A 12,193-nucleotide genomic window follows, 5' to 3' on the forward strand; every position below is an offset into this window, starting at 1 on the left:
GTTTTTAAATATCTAAAATCAAATCAATGAGCTAACAAAGAAAACCAATTTTATGGAAATAACTATTAGTTATAATAAAAAAAAAGTTTAAGAACACCAGGTTAAAACTCCCCACATAAAATCTGTGTAACCCCTCAAAGCCCCCTGCTACGGGACTCTCTCCTTATTGATGGAGATGAACGCCCTGCTCCGGGCCCGTGTTTTCATTTTTTCACTAGGATTGCTCGGATTTGGGACTTTTACTAAATTCTTTCTCTCTACTCCTGCTACGTTGCCAGTGTTTTTCAATCACTCAAGAAACAACCTAGGCGTGGAGCGTCCAAAGTACAAGGCTCACTCTCCACCCTCCCTAGTTAGTTCTGAGCGATGGGGAAATTATAACGGGGTGGGAAAATCCCCATTTCTTGGCGTACTCCCCAAAAGCAGCCTCGCCGTTAGAAGACTACCACTCCCGAAATGCAACGCAAGAAAACTTGCAGAAAAGAAGGAAAGCACGGGCCGCGCCGCTCCTTTTTCTACAAAGTAATCCTAAATCCAGGAGCCGGCAGATTAGGCGATTTGAGGGCTTTCCCTCCAATCCAGGAGATAGGAAAGGCAGCCGGGAGGAGGGGTTTAGCCTCTTTTATAAAGGAACCTCTGCTCTTTCCCGTGTGGGGTTTCTGTTCCTAGGTGTCCTCGTTACCTGTCCCTCAGCCCGGGCTGTGGAGTTTGGGATTGTTCCCTCCGGCCATGGCTACGGTGACCCGGAGTGTGTTCGGGGAGCTCCCGGACGGAGCGGGGATTGTAGAAAAGCTCCATCTCCAGTCAGACCAGCTGAGAGTGGAGATTATCTCCCTGGGCTGCACCATCACAGCTTTGGAGGTGAAAGACAGAGATGGCAAGTTCTCAGATGTGGTGCTGGGCTTTGCCGAGCTGGAAGGTGGGTCAGAGAGTGGAGAGAGCTGGAAGGGACCCCGGTGTCCCTCAAGTGCGCCTTTCCCTCCTCCCCTGGTCCTTTATTTTACAGACGGGGAAACTGGGCTAGAGCGTCCAAAGCGCAGGGTCAGGGGCGCCAGGAGAGTAAGTGTTGGAAGTGGGAAGGAAGCCGAGGTTTCTTGACTCAAGTCCCAATTTTGGCCACACTTATGGGGAAGAGTCAGGGTGGGTTCCATCTCTTTGCGCTGGGTCTGGTGACCCGAGCTAATTTAAGATACGTTTGGCTCACACACAGATTGCCCTGGCCTTGAGGACCACATGAATATAGGCTTCTGGTTACCCATTCCGCTCCCCTCACTGGTCCAGAGTCCATTGAAGGTGAGCTGGAGATTTAAAACATACACAGAACCTGAAAGTGGTCTTTGAACTGTTTAACACTGGGAAAGTTGCATTCTGGAAGGAAGACAGGCGAGGAGAAACTGGCTTAGCGGGACTGTGGTTCTCTCCTGCACAAGGGAAAAATTTTCTGTAAGAACTGGGCCTATGAATCCAAAATATCGTTTTGGCTGGGATTCTCTGGCACAGGAGCTAGACAGACGCCTTTTTTTTCCCCTCTGGAAATATCTCTTTCCCACTGTATTGTAATTCAGCTGTGGAATTGGTGGGGGAAGGGGGAATAACAATGGATGGGGGAGGGAAGAAACCTTTGAGATTGAATGAAGTCAGCCTTCTCTGTGGGGATTTGGACAGGAGCTATCCACTACTATTTGAGATTAAATGCCTGCGAAGTACTCCTGTGGATTTTTTTTTTTTTTTTTTTTTTTTACTTAAGAGCTTGGTCTCCCACCCACCCCACCCATCCCACCCACTTTCCTCCACCTCCACCCCTAAAGACCTGATGATCAGAGGTCAAAAAAAAAAAATAATAACGACCTCAGATACTTTATTCTGTGACCTTGTGCAAGTCACTCAAATTATGTATGCCGTAGATTCCTCATTTATAAAATGGGAATAATAATAACATCTACTTTCCTTCCAGGTTTGTGGATCAAAGAAGTTAATAATTGTAAAGCACTTTGCAGGTAGTAAGTGCTACATAAATGTTAGCAATTATTACTATTACTGTTATAATAAAGAGTGTTCAAAAGGACTTCTCTGATGGAGCAAGTTCTTAATGGTCCAGTGAAAAGATGCTCTGGAATATTAAATTGTTGTTAGGTCATTAGTAGTGACCTTATTTGGGATTTCCTCTGGTGCTTATTACTTGTGTAACCTTGGTTGGAAAAGGTATCTAATTTCTCCAGGCCTCAATTCCCTAGTGGTAATGGGAGAAGTAGCCTACAGACTCTCTAGAATATCAGGGGTCCTCAAACTTTTAAAATAAACTTCATAGCCCTGGGTGAGGGGGATAAATGTCCTCCGCTGCTACATCTGGCCCGTGGGCGTAGTTTGAAGACCCCCGCTTGAGGGCTGGCAAGTAGGAGAAATGGTATAAAATGGAGCGGAGGAAAGACCAATAAGATTATATTGATGGTAATTTGGGAAAAGAGAGTGGAAAACTACAGCCCCGCGGGCCAGATGCAGCAGCTGAGGTTTATCCGCCTCACCCAGGGCTATGAAGTTTATTTAAAAGTCCACAAAACAAAGTTTTTGTTTTTACTATAGTCTGGTCCTCCAGCAGTCTGAGGGACAGTAAACTGGCTCCCTATTTAAAAAGTTTGAGGACCCCTGAGTCCTACACATACTTCCCAGCCCCTTCTTAATTAAATTCAGTTTAATTAGCCAAAAATATTGAAAAATCTCTTGTGAAACCTTTTATTATACTCTGTGGCTTTCTCCTATCTCCTCTTATGTTCCATGGTTTGCTATTGTGCAGGTTTATTTTGAAAAAGGTAAATTCCTTTACCATGAATTATTATATTTAGTCTTTTTGTCTAATTTCCCTGGTAGGAAAATGTATCCAAGTACATGTACCAATTCGTTACTCCTTATCCCCACCCCTACCATATCTGGGTTTCCCCCCCTGGGTTCTAGTGAGTGGTGGGGTTGGGTTAAGGGAAGAGCTGTTAGTTGATTGAGTTTTGCTTCCAACTGAATCAGAAAGTAAGAATAAGGATTTTTAAAATAATCTTTACCCAGGGACTTGAAGACATCTTCCAAATCTCTATCTCTGTCTTTATCTCTGTGTGTGTGTCTGTCCTTAATTCTATTTGTCTCTGTGTGTGTGTCTTTTGGTCACTTTCTCTTCCTTCTTTCTCCCTCCCCCTCTCTTTTTCTTCTTTTTTCTTTCTCCCTTCTATCCTTTCTATGCCCTCCCCATTCTTCTCTCACTCCATCCACAATCCTTGGTATGACCAAATGTTTACAAACTGAGTTTTCTTCTTAAACCACAGAAAGGTTAAGTGATTAGTACAAAAAACATCCAGTGGAGTCAGAAGACTTCTCCAGACTCCAGTGATACAAAGAGAGGTGATTTCCTCTATTAGTATTTCTCTTCTTCAACCTTAACTGATTTGAATAAGGTTGCATCTTATGGTTTATCTGGCCAACCCCATCACTACCTAATTTCCAGAAGTTATGTCTAGGTAAGAAAATGATAATATCTGGCATTTACTTGATTATTTTAGCACTTTGGGTTTTCTAAGTGGTTTACAAAAAATGTTTCATTTGTTCCTCTCAATGACCTCAGAAAGATGGAGGCTAGTATAATCCCTATTACATAAAAAGGAAAACTGAGACAGAAAAAAAATCAATCGAGTTGCTTAGGTTTGAACAATCAGTAAGTGTTAGTGTTGTCCTTCATTGTGGAAAAGAATCATGACATCAGGAAGGTGATGCCGTCACATGCAAGTGAATTGGATTTAGGTGAAGGAGGGCTACAGCAAGGTCCCTTGCCTCACTTTCCCCCCCAGAGCCATCTGGGTCCAGTGGCAAGATCTGGACGATTGGAGATGACCCTGGATGCAGTCCTTGACCTGGGCCTTTTTAAACTTAACTCGGGACTGCACTCTTTCAGTGAGTGATTAAGGGTGGATTGCCATTGAGACAAAGAATCTCCTCTTTCACCTAAAACAAAGAAATCTAAATAAATGAATAAATGCATGTGGGAGGGAAAGACCCTCAGGGTTTCTGTCCGAAGCAGAAATGACTGTTATGAGCTGAATTTGAACTTAGGTCTTGCTCCAAATTGAGCGTTTTATGCACTGTGACAGTTGTCCTGCATTTGTGTAATTTGAGCCATGTGTAACTTAAAAATCTATAAATGTCTTAGACATGCTTGATGGGCTTACATTGTCACAATGTGGCTGCCGGAAAGGAGCCAATTTCTTGGACTGGGCTTCCTTCTCTGTCAGGACCAAAGTAGAAATCAGTTGATCTCTTAACATTCCATGGCAAACATCCCTTATTATCCTGCTGATCCTTAGGGTCCTCAGTTGAAGAAAAGATTATGGGAAAGAATATCAGAAGGAAAAAGAAATAAAACCAGGCTGCATTGTAACAGATCATACAGTCTGTGGAATTTTCCATTCTGAGAGTTCATAAGGAAAGTCAATGATAAAACTTTTCCTCCTGGGAGAATTGCTCAGTATTGAGTCATGATATTTAAAATATTTATCTAGATGCTGGATTGATATTGACATGACTTTAAAAATACTAACTTGCATAATTTAATATACTATAATAATTTGATTTCCTTTTCCTTTTTACTTAAAGGCTGATAGGTAGGAGGAGGAGGAAAACTACTTTTAAAGGAGTGGAATTTGAAAAACAAGCTCTGAATACCAAGCCTCTAACAGACACTTTCAATACTCTTCATGGATTATAAGTGGACTCCTGTTTCCTTTTATGATGCAGTCTTTCTATTCAGAGTCTTGCCTGAAATAGAAGGGGCCTCTAATTCTTAGGAACAGCCACTGTGGCCAGCTGTTAACAGGAATTGCATTAACAAACTCTATTATATTGCTGAATTCTCGTTTATTAATAACCTTTAGTAAGCAAGTTTCAGTAGTGAAGATTGACAGAGGAGGAAATGGTTATTTTGAGTTAATAAAATCCTCAAGATTGTCTTCGTGCACCGTAGGGAACAGCTGAGAATGTCTAATCCCCACAGCCCCTTTAGAATGAATGTTAGCTATCTCCCAATTTCACAGGGAGATGAAATAAGCTGCTCAGATGTCTTGAGGTGACAGATGAGGTCAGAGTGATTCAGATGTCTCCAGGAAGATAAGATCTGTCCTCTATAGCATGCTGAGGAGATAATCTAAATGTTCTTTTAGTTACAGAAAAATGTCAGCAGTCTTGAGTAAAAAAATAATTTTTCTGTTTTTTACCTTTTGAAAATTGGCCCCTCTCCATCACCATGAGAGATCATGTAAGCAAGTCCCAGATACTCACTATACTTGGGTTTCTTTCTTAACATGGCTATTTTAGCCATTTTTTTTCCCATTGTGGTACAAATCCCCTTTGTTCAGACTGATCTGTGAAAGTATTTTCACAAAAGAAAGTGGGAGCAGTCAGTCTTTAATGACCAGACTGAATTTTGTACGGCTCATGCAGATGAAGGGAATGGCAGCTGATTTATATGTGAAACATGGCCATATAGACCATCAGAACTTTCAGCTGCTTGGGGGGGAAGGGTGTCACAGATGAATAAAATATAGAGATTTATGGTTCCAGTAGTAGGGTTCATATTATCCTCATTTATTCTCATCTTATAGAAGAGTAAATAGCAAGGCCTAGAAAAATGAAATCATTGCCTAGAGGCACACTAGAACAAAGCTTCTTAAACTGTGGGTGGAAGAACTGAATGTGGGAGTTGTGAAATTATGGTTTATTATCAGTAAATGTTTGATTTGCATACCTATTTTTTATGCTCAGGGTAACTTAGAAATTTCTCAAGTGAAAGGGGTCATGAGTGGAAAAAAGTATAAGAAGCCTTGCACTAGAACTAGTAAAGATTGGAATCACAGATCAAATACCATTCTCTTAGTACCAGATATAGTCCCTGTACTGTATGGCAGTCCTCTCAGGAACTGAGCTGCATGTAAAGTTGGATTGCCCAAATTGGGTGATCTAGTAATCAGTAGAGCAAGGGTAGCCAGCACCTGTTGGGAAAAGGGTACTCTCTCCCATTGATTATTGGCATGAGACAATAGCTGTGTTTCACATCCCCTCCAGGTTTTTAAAGGAAATTTAGCCAGCTTTCCAGACCCTTATCTTCTCTGCTTTTTTTTTGTATTGGGGGAGTCAGTTCACACTCTTCTGCCTGCTTCCCATCCCACCCCTCTGGATTGATCCCTTTTTGCAGCCTTTAGCCTATCTTAGGTATTGGATTAAACCATATGCCAACTACCTTCACTCAGTTATCTTTTTTCTGTGGCTGATTGAATGATTTTTTTTTTTTTCTGAGGCAATTGGGATTAAATGACTTGCCCAGGGTTACACAGTTAGGGAGTGTTAAGCGTCTGAGATCAAATTTGAACTCAGGTCCTCCTGACTTCAATGCTAGAGCTCTATCCATTGCACCACCTATCTCATTTTAAGCGCTCCAGGGCAGGAACTTTAATTTTTGTGTTAGCATTTCTGGGACCTGACACATAGTAGAAGATTAAAAAATGCTTGTAGGTTTGTTGATAAGTGATTGATTGCTAATGGTGGATGGAAGTCAGCTCTCCTGTTTTCCCATCTCAGAAGAAACCCTCCAAAATCAGCTGTTCTAACCTTTATTTCATCATTTTTAAAAAAAATACATTGTTAAAATTGGAAATTAGTATGGCAGAAACTAGGCATTGACTCACACTTAACACTGTACACCAAGATAAAGTCAAAATGGGTTCATGACCTAGGCATAAAGAATGAGATTATAAAAAAATTAGAAGAACATAGGATAGTTTAGTCTTATCTTTGTACCCCAAAGTACATGCTTGCATAGAGTAGGCATTTAATCAATTTGCTCACAGGAATTGGTTGCTTCTTCTTGGATTATGCTACAAGGAGGAGAAATATTTAAGCTTCAAGGTTACTTTGCAGAGTTGTAAAATAATTCATTGTTGTTATTGATATCATGAAAAATACTTCTAACCAGTGTTTATGTGAAGAGTAGATTCTTTGTCAATATACCATGTAATCCTTACAATCCTTCAAAAATCAGTCATAGACAGGACTTGTTATCCTTATTCTTGTTTATTAGCAAATTAAAAGAATGATTGTTTGTCTTATAGGGTATCTCAAGAAGCATCCCTACTTTGGAGCAGTAGTTGGAAGAGTGGCTAACAGAATTGCCAAAGGGACATTCGCCGTAGATGGGAAAGAATACAAGTTGGCCATTAACAACGGACCTAATAGTTTACATGGAGGACTTAAAGGCTTTGACAAGGTAAATGAGGATGCTTGGTAGAGTTCTCACTAAATCATGTTTGTGGCTCACTCTACTCATCATAGAATGGTCTTCCTACCCTCTCCCATACCTTCTGTTCACGCCACACAATCCAAGACTCATACATCTTCGCAAAAGCCAACTCACTGCATAAGATGAACAGTGTCAGGGAAGGAGGAGGAAGAAAATTATTCTCAGTTACAAGGGTGCAAAGATAGGATTTATTTGCTATTCATAGAAAAAGATTAGATGTAATAATAGCTAGCATTTTTATAGTGTCTTAAGATTTGCAAAATACTTTACAAATATTATCTTATTTGACCCTCAACATAACTTTCAGCGAAAAGTGCTATTATTATCTCCATTTTCTGGATGAGGAGCCTAAGGCAGATAGAATGACAAGTAGAGTCCCTTGACTTCCTGGATTGGACTAAAGTCAAGAAGACTTGGGTTTAAAGCCAGCCTCAGACAGGTTCTAGCTCTGTGATCTGGACGGTCAAATCTCTATTCACTGTAACACCTGTAAGGAATCCTAGTGCGTCTTGGCTATGTCCTTTGTGTAACTTTTTTCATGAGAATGTGCTTGCAGTTATTTGATAGAATGCCAGGAAGTATAGGAAAGGAAGATGACCCTCCCTGTGCATTAATTAATAAGCTTCCTTTATTGCTGACCTGTATTTGCTCTGGAAACCTGGCCAGTTCCCTGAGTAAACTCAATCATCCTAAAGGAATGAACAAATGTTTTCCTTGGTGGATTCTTTGAAACAGAGTATCCCAAAATGGGAGGCTGCTTTGTCTCAAAAGTCATATTTCAAATGAGAATACCTAGCAGAGTGCCTTTTTTGTTCTTAGCCTATTGAAACCCTGTAGTGGGGTAGACACTTTGGGAATCTTATCCAGGAAGGGATTCTCGCTTTGGGTATGAACAGGATTCCCCAGCCAAGAAACTCAGGTATTGGTGCTTCGCTAGTGTGGTGATGCTGTGTTTGTTTGCTTCTTATATTGTCTTAATTGTTATAGTGATCACAGCATTTGTTGATTGTGTATTACTTTTGTTATCTTTCCTCTTCCCCTATGTCTTGTTTGAACCAAGGTTCTCAGCAGTAATAAACTTCTGGACCTAGATTAACCTTATACTACCCAGGTACTATGTCTCTTTAAAGAGGAGAGAAGGGAGGGCTAATAGTCATAGTCAAAATTGCAAAGTAAATGAAATCTTTGAGCAAGCCCTTATTCTTCCCTCTAACTTAAATGTTGTGAAATTTTTGGACCTGTGATAGAGAGAGAAAAATCAATAATACATAGAGGTTGTAATGGTTTAGTGATAGAGAGAAGCTGACTTTTTTTCTTTTTTCAAAAACAAAACAAAACAATTTCCTTTGTTTTTACAAATTATTTGGTGGAGGGAATAGAAGTTGGGTATCCATATATGAAAATCTTACCCTAACTTTATAGGCCTGTCTGCCGCCAACTATCCTATATTCAAAAGTAACTGTAACTTTTCTGAAATTTTGCTATTTTCTCAGGGGATTTCAGCCAAGCATTTGAAAAGGAATCTGATTAAATGAATTCCTGTTAAACTATGGCTGATAGTCTGATCATATCCTTCCCATAAGTCAAAAGCTGCTGGATTTAAAAGCAGAGAACTTGAGTATGAATTTCATTACCACTTACTACCCACATGCTCTTGGACACATCACTTTACTGATCTAAATTTCATTTCCTCATCTGTAAAATGAAGGGGTTGGGCTTAAGTAATTACTAAGATTCCTTCATTTTCTATATTTATGAGCCAAATATAGTGTTTGATTATTATATAATTTATGAACCAAAAATATTATATTTAATGATATATGTAACAATATTATCACATTATATATAATCTGTGAGCCAAATATAATATTATATTTAATAATATATACAATATTATTACATTATATTATCTATGAACCAAAGATAATCCCAGTTCTATAATCCTGTGAAGCAAATTAATCCCTAATTGGTAAAAATTTCAGATAGTGTGATGGGAAGGAATGAATAGGCTTAATTATAATCAAAGCATTCCATTTACTCCCACACATAAAGCCTGACCTAGGAAATAGAAAATAGAAAAGGAAAGAAGAATTTGAAAATTCTAGGAATGGTGAACTTTCCTTTCCTTAACCCTTAACAATCCTGGAAAGAAGAATAATTACTTTGCTTTGTCACTCCTACAACTTCTTCCTTTGCTTTGAAGGACTCAAATTTGCTCTGTCTGACCTCCCTTCCTTCCTTCCTTACTCACTGGGCAAGGTCTGGTGCAGAGTCCAGCTGCAGAGAGGAGAAGGCTGCCCCACCTTAAATAGTGATCCTGGGTACTTCAGTGTCTAGCTTCTGGCTGTTCCTAACTCTTGAGGGATGATGGAACTATCAACAAGATTCTCAGCCATCCAGCTCCTTTGGCTGACTCTCCCAAATGCTTAATTGATCAGTGGAAAAGTAATAATTACATTCATTGGTGGGACCTGCTTATCATTTATACTTCATTGCCATGTACCACAGTGATGATTATGTAACCCATTAATTATGGTCAGTTCAGCTTTTACAAAAAATGCATGCTGGATTTCTGCACTGAGCTCTGTTCATGTATTCTCACTTTTCATAATTTGTGGCTCAAGCAACACCATTATCTATCTATTCATGAATTTTTCATTTCTGGGAGTATTTTTAAATTTGTGATATTGATATATATATTTTTTAAAACCTAGTTCTTCTTAGAAGCCTCTCAGAAGCAGAAATGCTCAATGTAGACCAGGGCATAGAAATGTCCTGGAAGTTTTTGTTGCCAAGATGGAGAAAACAAAATCAACAATATAGCAATTGTAGTGGTTTTGTGATATAGAGATGTGCTGACATATTTTTCCCAGAAAAAACAAAACTCTTTCGCTTCTTTGTTTTTAGAAATTGTTTGGTGTAGGGAATTAAGGTTGAGTATCCATATTTGAATATCTTACTTTAAATATTCTATTTACCATATTTTAAAAATGGTTTCATAATCTAAAGTTTATGAAAAACATATACAGGCATAGAAAAGATTATTTGGGGAAAATATAGAAGCATTTAACTAATAACAATACACATATTTTAAATTAAATAATTATATGTTATATGTAATTATTTTAATTTTGTGATGTGATTTATTGTTATGATGTTATTCTGTGTTGATGATATTTTCCTTTGCTTTCACATTTTTAATTTAGAATTCAGATTTTTAATTTATTTAAAGTTCAAAGTTTCTAGTTAATGATTTGATTATGAGACTGATTTCACTAAAGTCTGTTATAATTTGAAATTTCAATTGTTTTTCCTGTAGTTGAGGATGTAAATCTTTCCCCAAATTGTGTGTTCTAAAATCTTGTGACAGAACAACTCGGGTCTTAGCACCAATTGATCAAATCCCACAAGTATAAGATGGAGAAGCTGTGGTCAGAGACAGCAGCTGATCTGAAAAAAAATATAAGACAGTTTTGTAAACTGCAACCTCAACCTGAGTCAGCAGTGTGACGGGAGAAACACAATTTTTTTTTTTGACAGTCAAGACATTTGAGATCCAAAACTAAATTAAGAGAGTCAAGAAAAAAAAATAGAGAGAGAGAGAGAGAGAGGCAGAGCATTCTGGACAACAGTAACAGTAGTCCTATTATACTATAATGATAATGGAGCATTATATAGCACTTATCCTGGACCAGGAATTGAGCTAAGTGCTTTACAATTATTATCTCATTTTATCCCCATAACGACCCTCCTATTATCCCCTTTTACAGTTGAGAAAACTGAGGTAAACAAGATTCAAACCAACAACACACAACTGATAAGTCTCTGAGACTGGATTTAAATTCAGATCTTCCTGAGACTCAGTGTCCAGCATTCTATCCACAGACCTGTCTAGCCGCCTTTTGAGTTACAGAAGGAATTGTAAATTCACTTCTGAATGCTCTGTTTTTGGAAGGACATTGATAAATTGGAGAGTACCTAGAGGAGGGCAGCTAGGAGAGTGAAGGGCTTTGTAATTCATGTTCTAGGAGGATTGATTAATGAACTAAAAATATTCTGAAGCAAGGGTGTGCTGGAGCCAGCTCTAACCAGCTCTGCAAATTGTTAAATTTTTATTCTGAGCATTTGCACCTCCAGAATCTGTAAATACTACAAATCAGGCCTTGATTTATTGTTTTGTTGATTAACTAGACTTAAGTGATAGAGAAAATGCTAATCATAGGGGTCAAACTTTAAAGGTTTTTTTTTAAGAAAATGGGGAACTGGTTGTTAAACATTTACCACCATACCCACTTATAAATAAAACTCCCTTGTCCAGCGTTCCCCATTCTATTAATAAGTGCCAGAGAGGGGATTTGAACCTAGATCCTCTGACTTCAGAGTCTATGCTTTAACCTAAAAAACAGGAAATTGGGACTTAGGGCAAATGTGATCATTGTCTTCCAGTATTTAAAGGGGTTGCTATGAGGCAAAGGAACTTAATTTCTGGTTCTTAGTCCCAGAAGGCAGAATTCGGAGCAAGTGTTGGAAGATGCAGAAAGACAGTTTCCACAGAATCTGATTAACACTTAGACCAGAGGTTATCTAGTCTGGCTCGGCTCCCTCTTTTTATAGATAAGAAAACTGAGACCCAGAGAGATTCCAAGTCCAAACTGTTCTGCTCCCATTGGTAGAGGAGCCCAGAGAAGAATTAATTTTTTTAAACCAAAGTCTAAGATAGTCATGCCAGTTTCCAGTCACCATATGTTAAAGCAATTATTTCAGTATTGGAACAGAATGTGAGTAAGGCTCTAGGAGAAATAAAGGAAAATGAAAAAAAAAATTTAAATTAAGAATTCAGAAGAGAAAAAAAATAATACATTATATGCC

At 38.7% G+C, this 12,193-nt stretch overlaps 1 protein-coding gene across 1 annotated transcript in view; it reads left to right on the forward strand.

Annotated features, from left to right (window-relative positions):
* The first annotated feature begins 440 nt into the window (after positions 1 to 440).
* Positions 441 to 12,193, forward strand: part of GALM (galactose mutarotase) — a 51,141-nt gene continuing 39,388 nt past the window's right edge. The window contains exons 1-2 of the mRNA XM_003758339.4: positions 441 to 919; positions 7,137 to 7,291. Coding sequence (XP_003758387.1) covers positions 730 to 919; positions 7,137 to 7,291 — 345 coding nt within the window. The 5' untranslated portion in view covers positions 441 to 729. The remainder of the gene's footprint in view (positions 920 to 7,136; positions 7,292 to 12,193) is intronic.

This window comes from Sarcophilus harrisii, chromosome 2 (assembly GCF_902635505.1).
Source record: "Sarcophilus harrisii chromosome 2, mSarHar1.11, whole genome shotgun sequence".
Taxonomy (NCBI): Eukaryota; Metazoa; Chordata; class Mammalia; order Dasyuromorphia; family Dasyuridae; genus Sarcophilus; species Sarcophilus harrisii.